General features: G+C 39.9%; 1 protein-coding gene across 2 annotated transcripts in view; it reads right to left on the reverse strand.

Moving 5' to 3' along the window:
* SLC9A9 (solute carrier family 9 member A9) overlaps positions 1-27,533 on the reverse strand; it is a gene marked incomplete at both ends in the record, with an annotated part of 530,059 nt that overhangs the window by 338,536 nt on the left and 163,990 nt on the right. For both annotated transcript variants that reach the window (XM_079704728.1, XM_079704727.1), the window contains one exon: positions 3,755-3,860. In XM_079704728.1, coding sequence (XP_079560854.1) covers positions 3,755-3,860 — 106 coding nt within the window. The remainder of the gene's footprint in view (positions 1-3,754; positions 3,861-27,533) is intronic.

Below are 27,533 nucleotides of genomic sequence, written 5' to 3' on the forward strand. Positions count from 1 at the left end.
TGTTCAGTTACATCAGCCAACACAGACTCCCCTTGTGTTTACTCCAGTTTGGGTTGATTTCATGTCAACTGTAATAATTGTACAGTTAATTCGTGACAATCCTGACACCACCACTTTTGACTTAAATCTAGGGCTCTTTCTACCCTACCATGGTGTCTCTGAAAGTAATGTCTTTGTTCAGGATTCAAAAACACACACCTTTCAAAATGTCTTCATTATATCTTTTGCCTTCCTTCACAGTCTATTACACAATCTTTAGAAATGCAAATCCATCACATGGAATTCATTCATGAACCAACACACATACATATTTGGGTATGACATTCCCTATATACTTGAAATAATAGCATGGATCAGAGAAAAGCTAATTTCAAAACTTTTTTGTTAAATAAAGTTACTTTTATCTTAAGATAATTCTGGATCATTTTAAGCCTTAGGGACACCACCCACCACATGTCGCTGTGTACAAGAATTGTGGTCATCAAATTCAATTATAAATTAGTTGTCTGAAATTCAGAGCACATTTAACCTAAGAAGAAGTATTATAATTCGTTAGTCGCTTCTTAGATTAGCACAGAAAAGCTGATTTAATCTAAAATGTGGCTAAATTACTTTGTATTTGAATGAGAAATACTAGAGCACATTACTGTCAAAAAACTAACAATAAAACTTTTTTAAATACTAAGAGGATGGTTCTTAAGCAAGGAGATTTGCTTGTAGAAGATGGAAAGACAAATGAAAGTGTGTGGCTATTCCAAAGAGGCTCTGGAGTCACTGCCAAGGCCATAGTGGCTGATGATTTAGGTCATTTACTGGGCTTGAGTTCACATCAAAATGTGTCTTTTCCTTTCCGTGGTACAATAAAAGCTCTACCTCTATTCTTGAACTTCAAAACCACACAGAGATGGAACTGAGAAAGGGAAAATACAAAGGAGGTTTTCATTTGCTCTGTTAATATACGTTTCAAGTGCAAAGTCTCCATCTTCAGAAAGTTACTATCTAGAAAAGCAAATATACGTGTAAACCCAAGATTTCATGGCTGAGCTGGCAAGGAATCGATGGAGGCACATACAGAGGTGGAGGAGGGACTTAGCATGTGGGCTAGTGGTTCCCAGAGGAGGAGACTGAGGTACATGGTGAAAGACTTGATGGGGCAGACGCAGGAGCTGGGAAGAGAGAAATTTGCGCCTGTGAAGAAAGGCATGAGGCTACAAGCCAGAGAGACGTGTCTGGCTACTATGCGAAGTTAGAGTGAAGGAAGAGAAAAATGGAGAGACAAATGTTTGAACTCCTGGTCTGAAAGTCATGGAAGACTGTTAAATAGGGTTCTTTCATGGGAACTGGAAGATAGTTGGAAGAGAGAGGGTGGGGATGCAGCATTAAAGGAGAGGGAATATGTGTGTAAGTAGATGTATAAAAAGAGATTGTCGCATCGCACAGGGAGATCAGCTCGGTGCTTTGTGACCACCTAGAGGGGTGGGATAGGGAGGGTGGGAGGGAGATGTAAGAGGGAGGAGATATGGGGATAGATGCATACATATAGCTGATTCACTTCGTTATACAGCAGAGCTAACACAACAATGTAAAGCAATTATACTGCAATAAAGATGTTAAAAAAAAAAGAGATTGTCATACGTGCTGTAAACTAAGTTTAAGAAGCAAGTGAGAAAAGTGAAGAGTAAAACACATGGAGGATTGTGTAAGGTGAAAGAAGAAATGGTCAACAGACGGCACAGGGGGACAGAGAGTCTAGACCCAGGGTAACCTAGTTACAGGAGGCCCTCCGTATTCTCGGGTTCCTCATCGAACAATCCGAGGTTTAGTTAGTTGACTCAGCAGACATGGAGCCCACGGATAGAGAGGGCTGACTGTACTATGCCATTTCATATAAGGGACTTGAGCACCTGTGGATTTTCGTATCCACAGGGGGCCTGGAACCCATTCCCTGTGGATACAGAGGGACAGTTGTACATTAACGCTAAGTAGAGCTCCTGGAAGAGGCTGGTGGAGTCCAAATGCACCAGGTGGAAGAACGAGCTTGCAGGTTTGAATGGGTGGAAGTTTCCGTGTCAAGTATTCCTAATTTAGAATTATCTTTATTTAAGTTGAAACTCACTGGGGTCACTCTGCACAATACCTGAAATGCCAAAGCTGGGAAGCACAAGATTTCAGCTAGAATGGCAAGTGTCTGGTGCCTAGAAAGTAAAGGACCTTGCCATGGTGGGAAACACATTTTATTAAGACATGCAGCGCATGGATAGGGGAGTAGAAAAGGCGCTACCAGTAATAACCACATATTGACCTGAGGAGATCTTAAATGGACTGTTTCAAATGCCCCCCAGGCCTGTGCTCAACAGTGTCAACATTCATCCTTGGAGTCTGCATTTTGAATGGAAAACTACTGTGCATGGTAGTGCTGAAAGTAGAAAGGCCAAACCTTTCCTTGGCTGTAGCTGCATGATTCTTTCCCAAGGCTCATTTGTGCTTTAGTCGTTTTGCTTTGCTTGGCCTTTTTACAACATGGCAGCTCAGGAAGTGAAGATGAGGGACTCAGCAGATTTTTAAAAATTTTTCCTCCAAATGTTCCTTTAATACTAGTATATCTTGGACAAAGATCCCTGATGTTTTAATTAATTGTTCTTGGTGTTTCTTTAAAAGCATCCTCTGGCATTTGTGAATCTGCCATGGCTTTTGCTCTTAATTTGCACTCACTGGTATTTTCCTTTAATGCAGGAGAGGCACTTCGCAGTAGCCAGGTAAAATATACGTTTTTTTGGAGACTCTTTCTTGAAAGTTGCTGAATTCAGTGGTAACTTTAGGGTGGCAGCCTTAAGAAATGTCAGCTCGCAGAAAGAAAGAACAGTGCTGCTCTGTTGTTTCCTACGCCCCTCTGGGTGATCTGACTTTTAAAAATCCTTTGTTACTTTGCAATACATTTTCAAATGCATTTGAAGTAATTAACACCCTGAATTGAATCTTGTTGTCACATTTAATTATTAGATAGCTACCTTCCTCTAGGGTATTTGACTGTTGCCCCAAATGTTGGTCTTAATCTAAAGCCAAGAAGAGACCTCTGACATAGTGAAAGCCACCAAAGTGTCATTTATTAAATATAAATGGTAAACATCTAAAGGGGAGGTGAGGAAAGAGTACTAGTTCTCATCTTGAAGAGAAAATTCTTCCAGGATGAAGGGAAAATTACATTAACTCTTAGCAGACGAAGCTCCATTATTTTTACTTGTCACGTGATGATTTTAAAACATGTGTGTTCCTATAACGTGTTACATTTGCACTGATAAATAAAGAATATTCTGACTCTCAACTTCTATCTCCAATTTGCCAAAATTAGTATAAATACAACGGTTTCTATTAGTCTATTATCTGGAAAGCGACTTAAGGGAAAACATTAAATGATATTGATTTGAAATGAAGAAAGCTTATTCATGTGCATTTTAGGAAGCCTAAGTGAATCAGCTAAATACATACACTGAGGAAAAAAAAAATGTTACCCTTTGAGTAGTATCTTGTAATAAGCTGGAAACATGAAGCTTATTAATGGTGTTAGAAATTAAGTGGCTAATGAAATGTTCCTACTCTTGGAGCTCTTCTGTGATAATAATTCCTTAAAAGTTAGAAATTGACTGTATCTCTATGACGTAACAGAAAAGATACTATTAAAGCCACTAGGAATTATCACCAAGTAGAAGCATATTTTACGTGGTCAAAGAAGCACAGGCCAAGTTCTGGTACTTACTATGTAAGGACTATGGCAACTGCATCATTCAACACACTCTCCCCAAACAAGAGTGTGTACAGGTCGGGGTCGACATGCAGTTCATGGAAAATGGCCAACACCGTCACTAGGGAAGACACACAGATATGCAGAGTTAGCTGGGACGTTGCCAGGGACTTGTCCTTGGTTGTGGTCACCTGTATAAAGCACTCATTAAATGTTCATCTTCTCAAATCCATCACTATACACGCACCAAACCTTTAATCAAAAAACGATGTAACCGTTCACTCCCCTGCTTAGAGATTTCTCTGGGCTCGCTCCTCCCTGCTTACAAGAGAAAGTCTGAGCTCCTAGGTACAAGTCTTCTATAATCTTCATGCTCTTTACCTTCCAGCATCTCTGTCTGCACCACTCCCACCCCCTAACCACCCTTTGCTGCCTCCCTCAAGCCACAAGGAATTTGCCATAATTTCCCAAACACATGTCATTTTTTAATTACCTTGGCATTTTGACTCACTTTACCAGAGCAGCTATTTGTTTCCCATCCAAGTGCTACTGTTCCCCTCCTTCCTTAAATACATAAACACAGACACACACAGACACACACACACGCACACACACACACACACACTTCTTGCTCCAAAAAATACCCAAACCAAAACACAACAAAAACCCTTTATTCAATCTTTAAAAGCCTTTCAAATTTCCCCTCCACCCCCGCTGATCCCTCAGCAAAAACCTGGGTCACTCCTTTTTGATCCCAGAAGTTGGGATCACAGAACATATCACAGAAGAGACTGTGAGCTCTTGGCAAACGCTCAATAAATGTTTGATGTGTGAACGACTAAGTGAATGAATGAATGAATGTTGTCGCAGCGACTTATTCCTGTGAAGGGAGAGGTAGTCGGCACCTGGCTCTCATTCTCTCGAGATCACACTCATCTATAAAGATGGACTCAATGGTCCTAAAAGCAAGACCTGAGGATTCATTTTTGGCAGCCTGCTGCATGGCTACTATATACCTCATATATGTATGGAGCCTTTGGGAGTACACCAGGGCAGTAGATAATCACACACTGATTAGCTGTGGTCATCAAATCTATTCAGTGTCTTGATACTTGAAACAGTCATGCAAAGTGTGAACAGCAATCATTAGGAAAATGATCCATTGAGTTGGTTGCCAAAGGGGAAAAGAGGGTGGTTGCAAATGACACTGATGGTAAATTTTTAAGGCAGAGTGGGCATTTTCAGTTCTGCTCTTTCTTTTCCTATTTCATGGGTTGTGAGGTTAGGAACTGTGTTGTATAAAAGAGTGCTGGGGGGAGGAAAAGCTGAGTTGGACTGTTTTTTAAGTAGAATCAAGAAGTTTGGCGCTTGTCCTGCTATAATGGAAGGGTTTTAGTCAGACAGTGACACAATCTGATTTAAACTTTGGAAATTAAGTGCAGGCAGCAGGGCAGAGGGCAGAATGGATGTGTGGCTAGAAGCTTTCCCAAATGTTCTGGCAAGAGATGAGTTGTACCAAGACAGGAAGAGTCCTAGATTCCTAGAGTCCTAAACTCTTGCACATCCTGCTCTGCCCTGAACATCCTCCACCCTGGGTTCTGATAGGTCAATGACCACCGTGCTTTGTACTTTACTTACTCGTTGGTTCTCATCTTCCCTCTGTGTCACTAGCCCTTAGCACAGTGCTAGAATATAGTAAGCCTTTAGTGAGTGAATGAATAAAAGATAATGTCAGGGAGGATAGAGCAGAGGTGACAATACCCACAAGATATTTGGGATGGAGAATTGGTGGGTCTTGGTGCTTGAGAGACAGCAAGGAGTGATCTTGGTTTCAATCCTGGGCAGTTGGTAGATGGGTTGCATAAGAGAAATTAGTTTGTAGACAGGAGCATTTTGTAAGTTTGGTTTTTGACATGTTGACTTAAATAGCCAGGTAGAATTTCCAATGGAAATTTCAGTAAGAAAGCTGGAAATAAAAGGCTGTAAGCTGAGTTGGACAGAGTTAAAGCAGAAGAAAGATTTTAAGTGTTATAAGTATGTAGTTGGAACATAAAGCCACAGGAGTGGCTGAGATTGCCTGGGCAAAGTATATAGAAAGAGAAGAGAGTTCATGAGAGATCCTTGGGGAACACTTACAGCTAAGGGGTAAATGGAGAAAAAGAAGCATGAAATATACACGTGGGATATTTGCCAAACCTGACCCTAAGCATGAACAAGTTGGCTGAAAACCATACTCATCATGCATAGAGTTTTATTTAATAAAAATTATCCTAGGGAAAGGAGTATTGAATTCAACAACTAGCTCCAAGGTAAAGAGACAACAGATATAAAATGTCATGAATTGGCATGACAATTAGCCGGCTCCCATTTTACTAGGCATAGAGTCAATTTCATTATTCTAGCTGAGTAGATCCTTAATCACGATAGGCAGAATGGCAGAGATGTCCTCTCTACTAGCATGTAGTTTTTCACATTTGCCACCACCCTTAGCCTTTGCAGGCGGTCGTAGGAGGGGCTAACAATCACCTCTGCTAAGTAACCTCTGTCTCCTGCTAGGATAGTCAAGACCCTGCATCTAATCAAAACAAAGAGACTTCCATTGGGGGTTTTAATTAGCAACATTTTCCTTTTGCTAGGATTTTGTGGAATAAAAGTAATTTTTAAATTAGAAAATTCTATCATGGAAGCTCTATTGAATATTGGCTGTTGTTTTATTGTGATTGTTGATTTTCCAAGCTTTGAAGATGACTTGCAGCTTGTCTGCGCTCCCAGACACACAGGTTTCCTAGGCTCATGAATAGGGATGTAAGGCCCAGGGTTTCTTTCCTCACATCCCCAGTTACGAAGTCCACCCTGGGCTGGGATGGACTCTGCACCTTTCCAGTGAGAGCTCTGGGCCTTAGGAGGGAAAGGCTTTTAACTGAATATCCAGTTTTGTTCAAAACTGTTCTGACATTCCCACAATTCCTTTTGCACAAAGAACTGCATTCCACTTCATAAACGTTATCCCACACAAGAGAGAAAGCTATTACTTTGTGCATTCCTATTTACCCTGTGAAGAAATGGAAGGGCTTGGAAATAGAGCCAGGCAGTGTGTCCTACAAGAGGAAGTATTTGCTGGGACCACAAATGAGTTGAATAGGTGAGTCAGGAAATTAGCTGCCCACTCTCGCTGCTAAGCTTAGAGCTTTTAAAAAACCCATTTAATTAGCTCGTTGGCAGGGCTCAATCTCACACACAATGTCCAAGACTCTGTGGCATCTTCCCAGGAGAGAATCTCTTGGAACAGCTGTGGACATGCTCACACAAGCTCTGCCCACGCGTTGCTGGGTTTGTAAGGACAACCTAGGTCCGAGGCTGGGCTGAAAAGCAATGCATAGTTAGATGAGCCTTCTTGTGACAGTATGGGGAGAACATTCTAGACCCCATGTGGATAAGAAGGGGAGAAGACACAATCCAATTTCTTAAGCCTCTGGTTTTATCAGGGGATTCAGTCATATTTGCCTTTGTCATGCTGTAGTTGCACCCATCGCTTAGTGGTGGGTTGAAAGCTCCGCTTGGGGCTCAGGACCCCTCCCCAACACATCCCCTTTCTACTTGAATTTTTAGCTGGAGAAATATCCGCTTTGTCTCCCAAATTGGTAGTAAGGAATGCAAGCATACATAACTTTATGCTCAAACACACACACACACACACACAAGCACACACAACTACCCCCAGGTAAGAACAGAGGATGGTTGAGAAATGCCACTGACTCACTGGAGATATCTGAGAAAATAGTTTCAGAAATCAAACAGCGAGGGGTCTTGGGGGAATGAATGAGGCAGTGGTGTGGATGGCACTTCTGAGAAGCTGGTGATAAAGCTAAGCCTATGGAGCAGAAAGCCAAGAGAGGCTTTCTCTTCAATTTCTAAATTACAGATTGAGCAGAATAAGCGGAAAGAGAAGTTGAAGAGAGAGGAAAAAGAGGGGAACCCCTGTAAAGCATTGAAACTAATATTTTCTCATCTCAAATGTAATATCCATACCTGGAGATAAAAATTCAGAAAATGACTGGCTGACTCCATCAGTACCTCACTGTGTTGACTCTTAAATGATGTTTTGCTTTTTTTTTTTTTTTTTACTGCTAGCTTTTGAACTGGCCTCATTGCTCTTTCAGTCACTCTTAAGTCTTCAGGGTGATTTAGTGACAGTCCCTTCCTTAGAATCCCCATTAGCAGCTCTCTGACCCATATTTTCTTGGTGTTTTACAAGGAATTTAAATTTCAAATGATATGGGTCTATGGACAACATCACACAATAGTTCCTACCCCTGTTGCTCTAAGTCATCACTGAGCCTTGTCAAAATGCTGGCTTTCCCTGGAGAGTGCTCTCTGTGGTTTTCTGTGCAAATCAGTATGTATGACACTTGTCCCTGACACATGGAGAATCAAAAATGTCTCTGGCTTATGCAGCTGAACCATGTCAGGCCTGACAGGTGGAGAATCCTGGTAGTCTCATAAATAAGATGGCATTTTTGCATTTCCACAAGTGATTATTGGGGAAATGTGGGATTTTTTTTTTTACTCATGTAATTCCTATAGAAGAAATTCTCCTGTAACTCTTCCCACTTTTCTGAAATATTATACAGAGTGAGATTTCAAGGAGAGTCTTCCAAAAAAGTTGAGGTATCCTAGTACAGGCTAGAATACTGGAATTATTTTGAGCCTAAACCTTCTCAGTGAAGCCTTGGCAGCAGAATCAGTGCATGTACTGGTTTTGCCAGTCAAGCTTTGCTAATCATATCCTAGAATTACAGCTAGAAAACCTAACCCTTCTGAAATAAGTCAGAGAAACTATGCCAGATCTAGAAAGCTAACCACTAGATTTACTTCTTTGAGGTTATTCTAAATCAGAAGTTACACAAAATCATCATGGATGATTTAACCCTAAAATGCTGAAATTTTATTTTGGCCATCAATATGATATGTTATTTTGGTATTGAGTTAGTAGTGGAGAAAATACCATATGCAAGCACACTATTGCAGCCCTCTTCACCAGGGATCCTCGAGAGAAACAATGCCCCAAGGCAATGGTTTCAAAGTATGGTCCAGGGTCCTTTGGGAGTTCCTGAGACCTATCCAGGAAGATCCCCAAGGTCAAAACCATTTTCAGAATAATATGACAATGTCACTTGAGTTTTTCCTTCTTATTATGTCATCTGTGTACAGTGGAATTTTCCAGAAGTTATATGATGTGTGCGAGTGCAATTGAATGCAGAAACGGATGTGAGAATCCAGCTGTCTTCTACTACACCACACATTAAGGAGATTTGAAAAGATGTTAAACAATGTCACCCTTCTCAGGAAATTTTTTTGTTTTGGAAATAAATTTATTTTTATAAAAATATGTCATTTAGCTTATAAATGGTTTATGATGGCTATTTTAAATATATCAATGAAAACATGTTAAAAAATTTAAAGTTCTAACATGGTAAGAATTGATAGATATAACACCCATAAACAAAAAGCTCCTTGAGGTCTTTTCTAATTTTGAAGAACTGTAAAGTGGTTGTGACACCAAAAAGCTTGAGAACCATTGTCCAAAGGCATTTGTTGTACATAATGAATTAATTTACATCCTCTGCAGCCAGAATGATACTGGCTAAGCATCATCTTTGAGAGAAATGAGAAAATAGTTGCTCAAATCATTTTCTGTAGAATTTAACTCTCTTGTTGGATTCCTGTTGAGAAAGCCACCCTAGATCTTAATATCTTTTGCCACACTATAACCAGCTGATTCTTCTGGCATATATGTAGAGGACTTCTAAAACTCCCACATGAGGAAAATTATTCTTTTCATATTAATTCCACTGGCACATTTCTGGAATCACAGTTCTGTCATGAGTGTTTCTGTTTGTTTAAGTCCGTTTTTGGAATGTAAGTGCTTTGTGGACAGAGATTATTTCTTCAATATATGAATAATAAAAACACTGACAATCATACGTCCTTTCCTTGACTTCAAACATGGCTGAATGTTGTTCCAGAATAATCTACTTCCTCTTTTGTTTTAAAACCAGGAGTACAGTCCTTAGCAGTTACTGAGACTATAAAAAGGTAATCAGAAGATCACAAGGTTTGGTATTAAGAAAAAAAAGATATTTAAAGATTAGGAAGGGAGAAACTGAGAATAAATACAGGGGTCGGGGGGATGTTTCCCGGATTCCATATTTGGGAACTTATGGGCTGAAATCTGTTGGCACTTTAGCTGGTGCATTAAAATTTTTCCCAAAGGTACCTGCAACAGAAATATTCTAAATTTAACATTAGCACAGAACATAAACATTTAAAATAAGACCCAGTTTTCTCACCAATGGGGTTTAATGAGCCATGGTGCAGTTTAATGGGGAATCTTCGCAGTATGCACAATATCTGAGTGAAGATGACTCACCCTGTCATCAAAAAGCGTTCTCCAATCAGGATTACGACAAGCATTTTGCCATTTTAAAAATGAACACAGTAGGCGAGGGTTTGCCTACAAATCATGAAATAAATTCAGAGAAAAGCTCAGTGGAGCCATAAAGCAGACAAAGCTTGGATGGGTCATCAATGGAAGGTAAAAATATCACTGTGACCCATTAAATGTAACAATTGTAGGAAAAAAGATGGTAGTGTTAGTCATGGTCATAATATAAGTGGGTTTCACAAATAAATTTTTCTCTTGCTACAAAAAGATATGAAACAAGCAGGTATCTTACACCATCATTGCCCAATCTGTGGATCAAGACCCTAAGGGACATTACTGAAAGGTTTCAAAGTAGAGGGTGCATATTCCTGCTTTCTAAGCAGTTTAGACAAGCTGCTAAGGATGAACAAGAGTAATATTGAGAAGAGTCCACACTGGGCCTGTGTGAGAGAGAGGGGAAAAGGGACGGGAGGAGAGGGATCATACCATGTGTCCAATCATTCATGTCATCACTCTGTGAGGTAGCCTGGATAATGCCTGCCCTCCACCCCACCCCCCAACCAAAGATGTCCATGCACTAACCCCTGGAACCTGTGCATATATAACCTTACATGGCAAAAGGGACTTTGCAGATGTAATTAAGGTTCCCTTAAAATGGGCAGACTATGTTGGATTATTCGGGTGGGTCCAACCTAATCACACAGGCTCTTAAAAGCAGAGAAATTTCTTTGCCTGGTCAGAGATGCAGTTGAAGGCAAGGCAGAAGAGAGACTGAAAAAAAGAGGGAGTCAGGAAGACTCCAAGTGTGAGAAGGATTCAACACTCCATTGCTAACTCTGAGATGTAGGGAGTCACTTGCAAGGGCCAGAGGGAGATCTCTAGAAGCCAAGGTATTCCCAGCTTTCAGCCAGCAAGGAAACAGGAACCTCAGTCCTATAACTGCAAGGAACTGGATTCTGCCAACAAACAGAATGACCCTGGGAGAGGATTCTTCCTAGAGCTTCCCTGTAAGAACCCAACTAGCCAACACCTTGATTTTGGCCTTGTGAAACCTGGAGTAGAGACCCCAGTTGAGCCAACCTGGACTACTGACCTATAGAACTGTAAAATAATAAATTTGTGTTGTCTTAAGCTGCAACATTTCTGGTAATTTGTTATAGCAGCCCTAGCAAATGAATACACTCTGCTACCCTCTCACCATAGGAACTACAAAATGGCTAAACTTCCAGGCATTTGACTTTTCAATATATGAGTTACTGAGTGGGGATGTAGCTAGAATGGCCCTTCAGTCCTCCCGGCCCCTACCCCACCATGGGTAGAAAAGAAGGCACTTAGACAAATCTTTTAGCTCATGCTTAGCAAGGGAAAACTTGGACCGATGAGAAAGCTGTGGGTTTGAAAATATTTGTGCGTATTGGGCCCTCTGTGCTAATTAATTATCCATGTGAGTCACCCTTGGTATGATCATCACACACAACAGATCACTCATTTACTCAGAATGTATTACTTTATAGCTCATCAGATCGCTTTATTTTCCAGTGTTTATTTTATATGACCTACACTGTGAAGAATTGGTGCTGAAGTGGGAATGATAACTTCCAAACCAGGGTGGAAAGTTAGCACAATTGGGTAAGCCAAGTCTAAAGCGGGCAAGCCAAAAGTCATAAAGCAGCTCTCAGGATAATTTTTATATTTCTTCTTTGAACTTTGTTTTGTATTTTATAAATTTTTACAATAAGCATGCACTATTTTTAGAATAAGAAAGGTAAAAACCATCTTAAAAATTGGCCAAACTTGGGCTTCCCTGGTGGCGCAGTGGTTGAGAGTCTGCCTGCCGATGCAGGGGACACGGGTTCGTGCCCCGGTCCGGGAGGATCCCACATGCTGCGGAGCGGCTGGGCCTGTGAGCCATGGCCTCTGAGCCTGCGCGTTCGGAGCCTGTGCTCTAAAATGGGAGAAGGCCACAACAGTTAGAGGCCCGCAAAAAAAAAAAAAAAAAAAAAAAAAAAATTGGCCAAACTTAATAAGGAGATACAGCATGGAACTTGGAGTCTCTTCCCACGGCCCAGGATGCCATATGTGAACACCCCTCACCTCCTCCCTTTCTCTCAGAACTTCCTCCCTGGGCTTCCAGACTGTTGAGCCCTCTATGTGACATGACACTGTGGACACTTCTTGTCTCTCCAAGTGCTCTCCTTTGTGTTGGGGATACAAGCTTCACCTAATTTCCCTTCAACCCCTCTTGTCTCTTTTTCTCTCTCTCCTGTGTAAACTCAAACCTTTTTCTCTCTCTCCTGTGTAAACTCAAGCAGATGCTGCCCAGAAACTCCTCCTCGGTTCCCTTCTCACTCTACCAACTCTCCCTGAGCAATCTCATCCACACTAAGTAATCTCAATCTCCAGCCTATCTCTTCCTCTCCCTCAGCTACAGACTCCCGTATCTAGCCACTGCCAAGACAACTCCACCTGGAGTTCTTCTACTGGAACAAATACTTGTTAAGCATCACTGTGTGCCTGGCACTGGGTATGGATGTGCTATAGATTCCCTGTCCCCTAACCAGCCTTTATCAATCGGCTGCTCTTGCTCTTGAACTACCAATCTCAAGGAATGGCATCATTACCTACTCAGAAACTTTTTGTCTGTGTAAAAAAATGTTGACTTATCTTATTTATAATGGAAAAATCTCTGGCATTATAGGATATACTTTTAAGAGACAAGTCACACTTTGCAGTTCAGTGGTTTACAAGGTCAGTCAAGGAAAGAAAAAGGAACCAGTTCTAGAGGTGCTATATTACATCAGATACTGCAGTGTGAACTAGCTTTGTCATTTCTGAAATTTTATCCCTCTACAGTAATCCTTTCTGGATTGGAAAATAATATAAGCAGGCAGAAGTTCAGGTGCAGATAAATGCTTTTTCTTATGTGAAAGCAGTATTAAAAAACAAACAAACAAACAAAAACACCTCCCAAAAAAACAGCCTGCAAGCATTTTTACTTTTCTTTAAATTGGTCCCCTTGGATAAAAAGTTGGTCATCACTGGTATCGGTTATTCATCTATATATTTGTTGATGCCTTTGATAGTTTTGGCAAGCAGCAGGCAATTAATTCTGTTGACCTAATGAGTGAACAAATGAATGAAACTTGAAGGTCATGCGCCATGTGGCTAACTCCTTGAAGATCAGACCGGCTCCTGCCTCTCTTGTGTCCTCCCATTGTGGTCAATGACTTCTTTGCCCACTCACTGACCTGGTAGCACTTGTTATAAAAAGCTGTTTTTGTTTCAGTTCAAAATAATACATTGAACACTACAATGTGTTTTTTTTATAGTACCCAGGTAAAAGGTCAGTCCCTGTCCTTTCTTGGCTGTGTTCTAGAAAGAGGGAAACCACTTTTCAAAGGATCCTAACCCCAGGGGCCTCTGAGAGTCTCTGTAGAGCAAGGGGACTCAACCCAGGCTGCTACCTGGGGGGCTCTCCTGGCTCCTTAGGTATCTCACCCTTCAGGAGGTGCTCACTTTCAGGTTGTGCAAGTGCTGACGCTGCATTTACATGACTCTGAGAGTGAATGCTGCCTTCAGTGTGACTCAGTAGTTGCCTCATTGCCCCATGGTTTTGACCTCAGTCAGCCAAGCCAAACCCTAAAGGGAGCCAGAGGGTGCTCTTGTCCAAGGAAACACTCTCCAAGAAATTTCTGAATCCAATTTTCCACCATATGCAATATCTTCTTTAACACATAAATGGAAAGTGTGGGCTGGACACTGACTTTCAAAACTTCTGTTCTGCAGGTCTGTCTTTGAGCACTGTTGAAAATGAACTGCTTTCATTTAAACAGAGTCATTCTGTTCCCCAAAGCAGCGAGCCAGAGAGGTCTGTCAGCCACAGCTGTTTCCCAGCTGTCCACGGAGCTGTTGAATTGCTTCAAATGGTTTTTCAGTGTGTTCTTGAAATCCCATCCTCAGAACACCTGGAGTCTTGCTTTATCCACTCTCAATATCCCGGGCATTTATATAGTTGGTTGTCACCCACTATCTTCTCTAATTCTGTTCTGTGGAGCTGACTTTCCATAACTAGGCTTCCAATTTCTGAAGCAAGAACTTTGTGCCAAGACCTTGCTATTCACAACTCTGTTCTGAGGTAGACATAATGGTTGGGAACTTGACTCTGACGTCAAACCAACCTGTATTCAGATCCGAGCTGCAATGCAAATGAACTTGGTGATCTTGAGCCAGTTATTTAACCTCACTAAGCTTTCAGTAAGCTTCATTGGCAAAAGGGAGATAAAAATATTCCCTCTGTCGTAGGTTTTTGGAGAATGATTAAGTGGGATAATTTATGTAAAGTGTCTGGCATATTGTATTTCAGTTAATGGTGGTTACCATTAATGCTATTATTCATGTCATCAAAACCATCAGAGGGTTTGTCCATTATAAAACGGAATGACACCTTCTACTTGTGTGTTTCCCCTTTGATACTCAAAAATGACTTCAAGAGAGGTAAATAGATATTATCAAGCAGAGAAGTGATGAAAACTCTTCTCTGCCTCCCTCCATTTCTCACAAATTACCCCTTGAATTTCTGCATTTGGAAAGAACACCTACTCCTACTCAACGTACATTTACTTTCTCTTTCTGAGTCTCAAGGTCCCCGTCTAAAAATGAGATTGAGAGAGCTTGTCTTTAAGGTCCTTCCAAAACTAAGATTCTATGGCTCTCAGACCTAAACTCCAAACTGTAGACTCTGGGTGTGGAGAGTGTATATTTTCCAATTATGCTGATGGAGCCTGGGTGGGGACTGAGATCAGGGGTTGCAGAGCAACAGGTGCATAAGAGTGTCAAAGACAAATGATCATGAGCTTGACTCTTCTGCATAAGTGAGGAGAGAGCTGTTATAATAGCAAGAGTGTGTGCTCTCGATTTGACCCTGGCCCCCTGAATTATCAAGCCAGGACACCCCCAAAGGGAGTCTGAGCCTAGGAAAATCTTGCTAAAATTGAGCAGGTCATGCCATCTGTGGCCTGAATGGGAATTTAAAAAGAACCCTACTCATATGGCCACCTCTTATAGGGGAGAAACATGGTTTGTGGTTCCTCCAACTGACATGCTGTCTTCTTTTTTTGCGGTACGCGGGCCTCTCACTGTTGTGGCCTCTCCCATTGCGGAGCACAGGCTCCGGACGCGCAGGCTCAGCGGCCACGGCTCACGGGCCCAGCTGCTCCGTGGCATGTGGGATCTTTCCAGACCGGGGCACGAACCCGTGTCCCCTGCATCAGCAGGCGGACTCTCAACCACTGCGCCACCAGGGAAGCCCCATGTTGTCTTCTTCAATCAAGCAAAATACTGTCGTGGAGGAGGTCCTATGTCTTCCCAGGACCCTCTTCCAACCAGAGTGATACAAGAGTTCATGGGGCCCTTCCTCCGAGCTCACAAAGCTGCCTGACTACCTCTGTCTTATCTTTTAAACTTACTGCCAGTTGTCATATTTATATCCCCCTTTAGACTGGAGTTTCCTGAGGGCAGGATCAGTATTTTGCTTCTCACTCCCTCCCTCAGTCACTCCTATAGTACCTAGTGCATAGCAGGTGCTGAATAAATGTTTGTTAAATGAAATCAACAATAAAGTGAGAAATTGACTATTAGGTTTCATTTTGTGCTAAGCCTAATGGGCACATCACTGTTCTATAATATTTTGAGAAATAACAGTGGTGTAGGACAAAGAATGTTGGATACACTTTGTCTCCCATCTCTGCCACTTATGACCCTTGTAGACTTAAATAAACCACTTAAGTATTTATAATCTTAAGTTTCTTAAAATGGAGATAATTGGCTGGCTGTGGTGATGATCAAATTATATGATATATGTGTACACACTTAGTTAATTGTTGTTATCACTAAATGGTATACTCTCCAGGTAGAAAAATTCAGATGGAGGTTTTTGTTTGCTACCAATTGGTGGCTTTGGGTTCCAAATTTTGACTTAACACATGCTTTGATGGTTAGAATAAGGACGTTACTGATTTTAGAGCTGGCTGCACGTTAGCTGAAGTCAATAATACATTTTGATCATACAGATGTTAGTGTCTTATAGAAAACATAGTCTAATCATCTAAGAAAATAGAAGTCCTGGCTTTTGTGTCAAACTTTCATTGACTTACTATAAAATCTTAAGAAAAACCCAACATTTCTCTGTGCTTCAATTATTTCATCTAAGAAATGGATCCTCTCTACCCAAGAAAACTACATGAAAGTAATTGAAATACTGCGTGTGGAAGCTATTTCAGTTCGCTGAAAGAGATACATAATATAAATTCAACCTGTTCTTTTTATTTCTGGACAAATTAGCTCAAGAATAGAATCTGGGTTTATATGATGGTGTTTTATAGACCTGGGTTTATGTAGAGACTTTTAAACTGATGCTATCCCAGTGTGTCTAACATGGAATTGGACAGACACAAAAAAATGCAACCGAATACTATTAAATGACACTGTGTATAGGTTTGAAGCACAGATTGCCTTGTAAAAATGGCTGGTCTGTCTGCAGTCTCTAGAAGCCTGCTGCCTTCTATGGGAAGTACGCTGGTCTAATATCCCCTGACTTCCTCAGATGTGTAATTTTTTTCTACCTGGAATTCAATGAAAACGTATGAAAAGACCCCAAATGATCCCTCACTGCTTGCCTTCTTCCACAGCAATACTAATACAGTACTTCTCTACCAAATATTACACAATAGAAGTAGAGTCACCCAAGTTTCTCTACAGATAACTAGGCAAATGATTTAGGGACATAACCTTATACTGTATGTGAGCTTTTTTTTTTTTTTTTTGAATATGGGAATAAAACCATCTCAATCTCTTCCTATGCTGCTTAGCAGATATTAAATGAATGTTGTCTTTGTTCTCAAAGCCAGCCCTGGTGCTGAAGAGACTGCTTTGTAAATTACATCTTTTTTTTTTTGTCTGCAGATAGAAAGTTATTCAGTTTTCTCTTGAATTTCTGTGTAGAATGCTGCTAACACCAGTGTTGAGAAACCACAAACTTGGTGTATTCTGAAACTCTGAAATGCAGAGGCAGAGAGGACCAAAGAAGAAAAAGAACAATATATATGACTGTAAAAAAAGAAGCTATAGGGCTTCCCTGGTGGCGCAGTGGTTGAGAGTCCGCCTGCCGATGCAGGGGACACGGGTTTGTGCCCCGGTCCGGGAAGATCCCAAATGCCGTGGAGCGGCTAGGCCCGTTAGCCTATGGCCGCTGAGCCTGCGTGTCCAGAGCCTGTGCTTCACAACAGGAGAGGCCACAACAGTGAGAGGCCTGCGTACCGCAAAAAAAAAAAAAAAAAAAAGCTATAATACAAACAAAAGAAATGAAGACCACAATTAAATATTGAAAGACAATAGTGAAGAGAGCGTGTGATCAAAGGGACCTAAAAAAACAGAACTAAACAACGAAAAGTCTTCTGATTATGACAATGTTTTTTTGTGTGTGTGTGTGGTACGTGGGCCTCTCACTGTTGTGGCCTCTCCCGTTGCAGAGCACAGACTCTGGACAGGCAGCCTCAGCGGCCATAGGCTCATGGGCCCAGCCACTCCACGGCATGTGGGATCTCCCCGGACCGGGGCTCGAACCCGTGTCCCCTGCATCAGCAGGCGGACTCTCAACCACTGCACCACCAGGGAAGCCTGACAGTGTTAATAATCATTCCTCCAATATTAAAAAAAAAAAAAATCAGGGCTTCCCTGGTGGCACAGTGGTTAAGAATCCCCCTGCAAATGCAGGGGACACGGGTTCGAGCCCTGGTCCAGGAGTATCCCACATGCTGTGGAGCAACTAAGCCTGTGAGCCCCAACGATTGAGCCTGTGCTCCAGAGCCTGTGAGCCACAACTACTGAGCCTGCACCCACAGCTACTGAGCCTGTGTGCCACAACTACTGAAGCCCGCATGCCTAGAGCCCATGCTGCACAACAAGAGAAGCCACCGCAATGAGAAGCCTGTGCACCACAATGAAGAGTAGCCCCCGCTTGCTGCAACTAGAGAAAGCCCACGCATAGCAATGAAGACCCAATGCAGCCAAAAATTAATTAATTAATTAATTTTAAAAAAATCAAAATTCTAACCAGAGAGTTCAATGACAAATGAAAAAATATGAGAGACAGCCCAATTAAGTCACCCTTACTGGAGAGGCTTTTCTCCAAAAATAACAGTTCTGCTTTTAATTATAGATTCTTGGGTCTATTAATCAGCCATCTTCCTCAAGGCTAAGCTTGGTGCAAATAACAGAGAAGGATTCAGCAAAATGCCTTGTTTAATTAAAAAGAATTTAATTAAAAATATTTTTATACACATGACCAATCACCATTATTTATGCAGATATTCCTTCGTGCTTCTTTGGAAAGGCTTTTTTTCTTTCTTTTCCTCCTTTGTTAAAAAAATATGCTGTTCTTCTGCAAGAACTACTGTGAAATGAGAAGCACTATGACTGGTAGTTAATACCTATTTTTATCAAAACAGCAGTGTAGCTCGCACATCACCCGTGCAGCCGTAACCATAGTAACCCCAAATAGAAAGGGTCTTCTTCGGATTATCAACACGATCAAAGGTAATGTAGTTCATGTGCCTCTGGAATAGTTACACTGCAGCAAACTGTAAAGGATAAAGGTGGCTCTTTTCCCCTTACAACTTAAATGTTAAATGAAAATAGTGACTTGCAAGTATGGTGTATAAAAACACCTTTATTTTGGAAGACTCTGATTTCCTCAAAGTGTTAATAATAGAAAAGATGAAAACTCAATGCTGTTCATTTGTCCAGTGCTTCCATCTGATTATGCTGAGGAGACAATAATAATCATTTTGCCAAGCTGGAGAATTTGTTACAGGTAAAACCCTACCCTTGGGCGCCCTGCAGGATGAGAAGACATATTTTGTGCCCATGCACTCAGAGGGTGGCTTTGGTCAGTGGTGATTGTAGACACACATTACGTGGGATAAGCTATAGTCAGTGACTCAAGGTGTGGACTGGCAGTCAAATTATGAAGAAAAGGAGCCTTTAATTAGAGAAGTGGAACTCGTTTGAAAGACCAGTGAAGTACCAACCCAAACATAGATCTGAATTTGGCTTTATAATTTGTGGTAGTATTAGAATGGGGTGGGGAGGGATGGGTGAGCAGGGAATAAAAGGCCAGAGCACTCATTCTTAATTATTCCATGATCTATAATCCCAAACAGAGGCTGGTATTCAAGCCTTTCTACTACATTTTGCTATGCCTGATATGACTCCAGGAGCAGCATCTGGAAGCACAGGGAAACTACTCTGAATTTTAAATATTTAAATAACGTACACTGGGAAACCATCAACAAAATGAAAAGACAATCTACAGAATGGGAGAAAATATTTGCAAATGATGGGACTGACAAGGGCTTAATTTCCAAAATATACAAACAGCTCATACAACTCAACAACAAAAAAACAAACAACCCAGTTCCAAAATGGGCAGAAAACGTAAACAGACATTTCTCCAAAGAAATACAGATGACCAATAAGCACATGAAAAGATGCTCAACATTGCTAATTATTAGAGAAATGCAAATCAAAACTACAATGAGGTACCACTTCATACCAGTCAGAATCGCCATCATCAAAAAGTCTACAAACTATAAATGCTGGAGAGGGTGTGAAGAAAAGGGAACCCTCCTACACTGTTGGTGGGAATGTAAGTTGGGGCAGCCACTGTGGAAAACAGGAGGTTCCTCAGAAAACTAAAAATAGAATTACCATAAGATCCAGCAATCCCACTCCTGGGTATATATCCAGACAAAACCATAATTCAAAAAGATACATGTAACCCTACGTTCATAGCAGCACTATTCACGGTAGCCAAGACATGGAAACAACCTAAATGTCCTTCAACAGATGAATGGATAAAGAAGATGTGGTACATATATACAATGGAATACTACTCAGCCATAAAAAAGAACAAAATAATGCCATTTGCAGCAACATGGATGCAACTAGAGATTATTATACTAAGTGAAGTATGTCAGAAAGAGAAAGACAAATACCATATGACATCACTTATATGTGGAATCTAAAATATGACACAAATGAACCTATCTATGAAACAGAAACAGAATCACAAACAGAGAGAACAGACTGGTGGTTGCCAAGGAGGAGAGGTTTGGGGGAGGGATGGAGTGGAAGGCTGGGGTTAGCAGAGGTGAGCTTTTATATACAGAATGGATGAACAACAAGGTCCTACTGTATAGCACAGAGAACTATACTCAATATCCTATGATAAACCATAATGGAAAGCAGTATCAAAAAAGAATGTATATATATGTATAACTGAATCCCTTTGCTGTACAGCAGTAATTACCACAACATGGTAAATCAACTCTACTTCAATAAAAATAAATAAATAAATAATGTACACTGGATGCTACAAAAAGTAGAGAATCCACACAAAGATATACACAATTTAATTGTTGTTTCTTTTTAATCCTTTTACATTTGGGATTTACCTTGAAAGCGGATGGAGAAGTAATGAAATATCATGAGACAACAACTGTTTCTTCATGGTTACTTAAGAAAAGAGTGGATATTTGGCAATTTCATGTTCAATTATAAACAAATGTTTTGACAGTGTCATCTAAAAAGTCAATAAAGTGACTTAGAACAACTCATTGTTAGTAAAAATTTGTTTAATAATAATACCTAGCAATTTACAAATAACAACATTTCTTTTGATCTCACAAGAATTCTGTGAAGAAATTGAAGGTACTTGATGTTTTGTTTTGTTTTTACAGTATCTATTTTAAGGACATGGAAAATGAAGTTCAGAGAAGTTAAATCACTAAAATATGGTGCTCCATTCACCCATGGCACTAATCTTGCCTTAATGAACATATACTTTCAATATCCAGGACAATTTGGCCACTGGAAGGCCCCATCCTGACCTCATTTTTAGGTAACTCTCCTACACCATCACACACCTATTTTATTTTTAGTGGCAATTCCTCTTGGGATTGAAAGTTTACGATCCATCCCTAACTGTGATCCTTTTATGTGGAGAATTTCCTAGGCGATCTCTTAAATGCTTTAACCCACAAACATAGGAGCTGGTAATGTATTCCCCAGTGCCCTGGCTCATTCTAGCTTTCCACTTGAGACCAGCTAGCCCCAGAATTAGAGTGACACCTAGCTGTGATTTTAGGTAGCACATGCTGGGAAAGCTGGGCAATGGAGGCTGCCCTGCCAGGAGACAGTCAGGTGTGTCTCAGGAGGGAGGTCACCACCTCCCAGAGGTGGACGTCTCTGAGGCTTTCTAGCAGCACTTTCTATACTTCTGCAATCTCCTGGGAACTAGGACATTTACAGTTCACATTCTCTGAGGAGGGAACACATATGGTGGTGAGAATTTATCTTTACTACAATTATCCTAAAAAGTTCGTTTTTGCCACCCTTGAAATTACATATATATCCTATAAGTGTGTAAACCGATATTTACCTCAACCTAAAAACATCAGTACTGAGCCTACTTCACTTTCTATGATTCACCATGTTTACTCAGGATTGCAAATATTTCACTCATCAGTTCTTATATTCATCAGGCTTCTTTCTGGACTAGCATCATTAGCGTCAGTTGGACATTTGTCAGAATTGAAGTTCTGGACTCCACCTGGACTTACTGAATCAGAATCTCTGGAAGCAGAGCCCAGTAATCTGAATTTTAAAAAACTCTCCAAATGAGATTTACATACGCTCAAGTTGGAGAATCACTAATGGAGAACAGGAAGTGAATGACCTCAGCAATCATCTAATTCTTCTAGGAATATATGAGGAAACTAAGCCTAGAAAGGTTAAGTGGCCACCCGAATTTGCCCTGTGAGTTAGTAGCAGGAACTGAACTAGACCTTAGATCACCCAATGCCCAGTTACAAAAATAACATGGTGCTACAACACTTGTCAAGAAGCTGGTTGGGCTCCGTATTAGCAAAGCAGAGACTTAGACTTTGTATCTATATTCCTCTTGGCTTCTAATTTCAATAAATGAATTATCCATGCATTTAATTTGGGCTCCAGACAGGATAATGCCAGAGTGAATATTGTAAATTCAATTAACATGAGCCAGTAGTCTCCTTATGAAAGCCAACACCCAGGGTCCAGGGCTTCATCAAGCACTTGGGATTCTTAGCACACTTTAGCTGCCAGATCAAGTCAAGATGTGTGACTTACATGTAATATGCAAAGTCGTTGAACTTTTTTTTTTACTTTGTAGTATGCATAATATCATATCGAGTTTGAAGATCTTCTTTTAAGATCTTCTAATTACACTTTATAGTGGCTTAATAACATGACATTAAAAAATTCATCAATGTTCCCATTTCTATGAAATTTTGAAGTTTTCTTTTTTGCATACATAGATGTGCTTCCATATAAATGCATAAATATGTAAATGTCACATTATATTTATACATTTTTTGTTTGCTTTGTTTTAATAGTCTTTTTTTTCTTTTCCTTTTTGACATGTCTCCCTTTTCCCCATCTCTTCTTTTCCTTCCAAAGTAACCCAACTTTACAATCTAGTACACATCCCACCAATGTCTCTTCATACGAAAATTCTCTTTATGTTAATCACATACACACACATTTGTAACAAAGTAAATCAGAAGTTTAAACTGAGGAGAAAAGAAAAAAATAACATTTTCCACAGTGAGATGCACAATTTTAAAGTACTTATCCAAAAACCAGTTACATGATTCCTTTAAACCTCTCACCTACCTTAAGAATGTGAAAGGGTCTCTAGACTCTAGCCTAGCAGGTTAAGATTTGTGAATGGTGTTCTGCTACTTGTGAATTGTGAATCTCACACTCCCACATGGGGAGGGCTGGGGGTGTTTGACCTTATCTCAAGCCTACGAAAAGGATCTTTGCCTAGACCGTCAGGCAGCTTAAGATGTGACCCCTGGAGTTGGGGAACACAGTGGAATATTGGTTGACTCTCGCCTGAGAAATCTAATGGGATGTGGCTGTCCAGCTGCTCTAATGATGGCTTACTGTTAATCAAATAAAAAATTTCCTTACTTCATCTCTGCCCCCATCTTGTAGGAGTCAGGAGCTGCATCTAGCAAGGGGTAGATGAGGCATGTGAGAAAGAAGACCCCAACCAACCTGCCTTCAACGTGCTGGGAGATGTGGGGCAAAGTCTTAAATTAACTTGAAAACATGCAATATTACATGATATTGGACATATTCATTGCTGAATTGAGACTCTGACTGCAACTTAAAGACCAAAAGTTTTCATCCACGTGGGAAAGGAGTAGTCTTTTAAAAGAATACTTTTAAAAGAGCAATGGGAGAAAAAAAGCAGTTTCTACAGTTATACCCCATGAGTCCTGCTTTATACATATATATGTATATGTAAATACAAATACAGGCCTTCCCATGTATTTATGTATGTACATTATGTATATAAATACATTTATATACATAAATACATGGGAATGACTGTTGTTTTTAAAAAATTTGAATCATATATATACTCTTCTGCATTTTGCTTTACATAGTCAACAGTGCCTCCTGGAAAGCTTTCAAGTCAGATGGAAGAGCACTAATTTTCTTTTTTAATGGCTACATGACATCGTGTAGATGTCCTGCAACCTATCCAACAATTCCCTTATGGATAGGATTCACTTTGCTTCTTTTTTTTTTCCCCCTCCACTTAAAAAGACGTTGCAATAAACATCCCTGTCCATATATCCTTAAGAATCAGTCTTTTTACTTGTGTTGGACAACTTCCCAGGAGTTAGATGGCTGGGAGAAGGGGTTATGTATTTTAAATTCTAATAGCTGTTGCAAAATTGATTTCCAAAAGTCTGTTGATGATTTAAATTTCCACTAGAAATGTGTAAGAGTCCACTTTTCCCTGCCTCCTTGACAGCAATGACTGTTACTTGGTGTTACAGTTGTTGCCAAACTGCTAGGGGTAAAATGATATGCTGTTACTTTATTTTACATTTCTAAGGTTTCTGATGAGTTTGAATAACTTTTCACATTTGAGACCCAAGAGGATTTGTACTTCTATGAACTGTCTCTTTATTGTCTTTGTCCATTTTTCTGTTATTTATTGCCAGATTGTCCTTTTTAAGTGTCTTTGTATATTAGAGACAATAATACTCTGTCCTCTATATTTAAATGTTTTTCCCCCAACAATTTAAAAATTGTTTTAAAACAATTTTATATAGTCAAGTATGTTTATTCTTTATTTGTAGATTCCAGGTTTCCATTCTTTGTTAAGAAGAATTTCCTTATCTATAATCTGCAAATATAAATGTACAGATTTTATTGAAAAAGTTCTTTTACTTCATTTTTTCATTTACATTTTAATTCTTCTAGGTATATTTTTGTAAATGGTAGATAAGTATCCAATTTTAATGTCTTCTAAATGGATAGAAAGCCAATTTTACAAATATCATCTGTCACATACACAATCCTTTTCCCACTGAACTGAAATACCACCCCTCAAATTCCCATTTATACTGAGACTTGTTTCTAGATCCTCTATTCTTTTCCACTGGTCTCCCTATTCCTAGGCCAATACCATATTAATTTGATTATAATAGCTTTGTAGTTTATTCTTATATCTGGTTAGGCAGTTCCCCTCATGCTTTTATTCTACTTTATAAACTTTAAGATAATTTTATCCAGTTCCAAATTTTTAAAGTGTTAGGTTTTCATGGGAATTGCATTAAATTTTTATATTAATTTGAGAAAAAGTGGCATTTTAATCATAGCATTCTTCCCATCAACAAGACGATGAGCTAGTGTAAGCTACTGGCTTCCTCCCCTAAATCAATGATAGAGAAAGTATACAAAGAAAATGGAATTGGAGCTAACAGACAATAATAACAATACCAACAAAAGCCATGAGAAATCCCCAGGAAGAAGTCTGTTTTGAATTGCTGCTTGTGGAAGGGAGGTGAGGGAGTTGGGAAAGGTACGTACATCAGACTCCAGCAAAGGGCAGCTATACACAGCAGTGAAAAGACAAATTAGAAAAAAATCAATATAAGCGCCACCCTTTTGGCTCACTTGCATTCCATGGAGTAATTATTGCTCAGCTCCTTGCCACACTAAGCATACACAGTTAGCTAGACAATAGAACAAGTGTTCCTGGGAGTAATATCGGGCAGTACAAAAGATATCCTGGCGTAAGGAATTGATGAGAATCTTAGTCATTCTCTTTCCATACAAATCCTGGGGCTGGTGGATTCCCAGTGCTGTCTTTCCTTAAGGGTCTAAACCCGACCCGAGAAATTAGCTAATGTGGGTTTCTCAATTTGGGCACTATTGACATTTTGGGCCAGATGATTATCTGTTGTGGAGGGAAGGTCTTAACTGCATAATCCTTTGATTTATCTACCCAATTGCTTACTTGGAAAAATCATGAATTTTATCTGCCCTTGATCCTCTTAACTTTTCTTATAAAAATATTGTTCAAATTGTCCTCTGACTACTTCAGGAATTTATTCTCTGTGTGTGTGTGTGTGTGTGTGTGTGTTCTGTTTGTTTCGACTGATCTTCCTCTCTCAGGCTACTGAAAAGCCATGTTGTGTTTTTATTTTTCTTTGTTGGGTTATTGGGGCTTAAGACTGTTTGTTGGACTACCCTCCAAGACAGCAGTCCCATAAGTGGCAGAAAGTAGGCCAGTGGTGTAGAAGCATGTGGGCTACCCTCAGACAGCTGGATGAGGCTACACCTTTGCCCAGTAATCAAGGAAACCAAGTTCACTCATACAGGATCAAGTGGGTCAACCTATTCTCCCTTTTCCATCACTAAGATACACAGACTTCTGCAAACCCAAACCTTTACTGAGTATTCATAGCTTTCCAGTCTCCATCTAAAAACATCTGTGAAGATGGCATCTAGATGCTCATGCTATTCATGGTAGAGAAAGCTCAGTGCTTGTTATTTCACTTGTGGTGGGCTCACTGCTTCACCAGCACTCAGTTGCATATAGGCATCTATCTGATTTTAGCAAAATCAGGTAGATTAGAGTGAGTAATAAAAGGCAAGGAAGTCAAGTTAAGGCCATCACTTTCCCAGAACTCACTGCAGACCTTCATAAATTTTTCAGAGTGATTATAATGTTGTTTTGACATGTCTTAGGGTCAAGTAATTCACCTCTAAACCTTAGTTCACTCTTTTGTAAAATAGGAGTGTTACCTTAAATGATTTCTAAAGTCTCTTTCTGCAAAGTGGGAGGGAGACGCAAGAGAGAGGAGATATGGGGATATATGTATATGTATAGCTGACTCACTTTGTTATCAAAGCAGAAACTAACACACCACTGTAAAGCAATTATACTCCAATAAAGATGTTAAAAAAACAAATAAGTAAAAAAAATTTAAAAATAAGTTAATTAATTAATAAAAAAATTCTACAATTTTATTATTTTAAATTACTCCTTATATCATCCAAAAGCAATGTGCAAACATTGTCTTGATCCTTGGTCTAATAGAGAAGCTATAAAAAATTTTATGAGACAATTTGAGAAATTTAAATCTAGCTATATATTTGATAACACTTAAATTATATTAGTTTTCTATTGTTGTTGTAACAAATTATCACAAACTTTAAACAAAACAAATGGATTATCCTATAGTTCTGGAGGTCAGAAGTCTGACATGAGTCTCAATGGGATAAAGTCAAGGTGTCAACAGGGCTGCACTCCTTTCTGGAAGCTCTATGAGAGAATTGGTTTCCTTGTCCTTTTCAGATTCTAGAGACCACCCTCCACATTCCTTGGTTAATAGCCCCTTTCCTCCATCTTCAAAACCAGAAAAATTTTATCTCTTTGTACCTTTCTTCCATAGTCACATCTATTCCTGATCACTGCCAGAAAAGGTTCTCCAGCTTTTAGGGACCCATGTGATAAGATTGGGCCAACCCAGATAATTCAGGGTAATAGCCACACTGCAAGGTCTTTAATCACACCTGCAAAGCCCTTTTAGCAAAGTAAGGTAACATATTCACAGGTTCTGGAGATGAGGACATGGATGTCTGTGGAGGACCATTATTTTGCCTACCACAAAAATTATTGTTAATATTTTAGTTGTGATGATGGCATTGGGGCTATGTTTTAAGCCAGATGTTTAAAATGGAAATTTGTTTACAGCTGCTTTATTTGACCAAAGATCCAGGTATTGTCTACTCATTCCTTTTAGATGATATAAGGATTGGTTTAAAATAATAACGTAGGATTTTTTGCAGCAATAATAATTCTAGCTAATAATCTGAAAGAAATGACAAAATTAGAAAAGAATCACTATTTTGTCAATCTTAATGAAACTAATAGGT

This window comes from Hyperoodon ampullatus, assembly GCF_949752795.1.
Source record: "Hyperoodon ampullatus genome assembly, chromosome: 5".
Taxonomy (NCBI): domain Eukaryota; kingdom Metazoa; phylum Chordata; class Mammalia; order Artiodactyla; family Ziphiidae; genus Hyperoodon; species Hyperoodon ampullatus.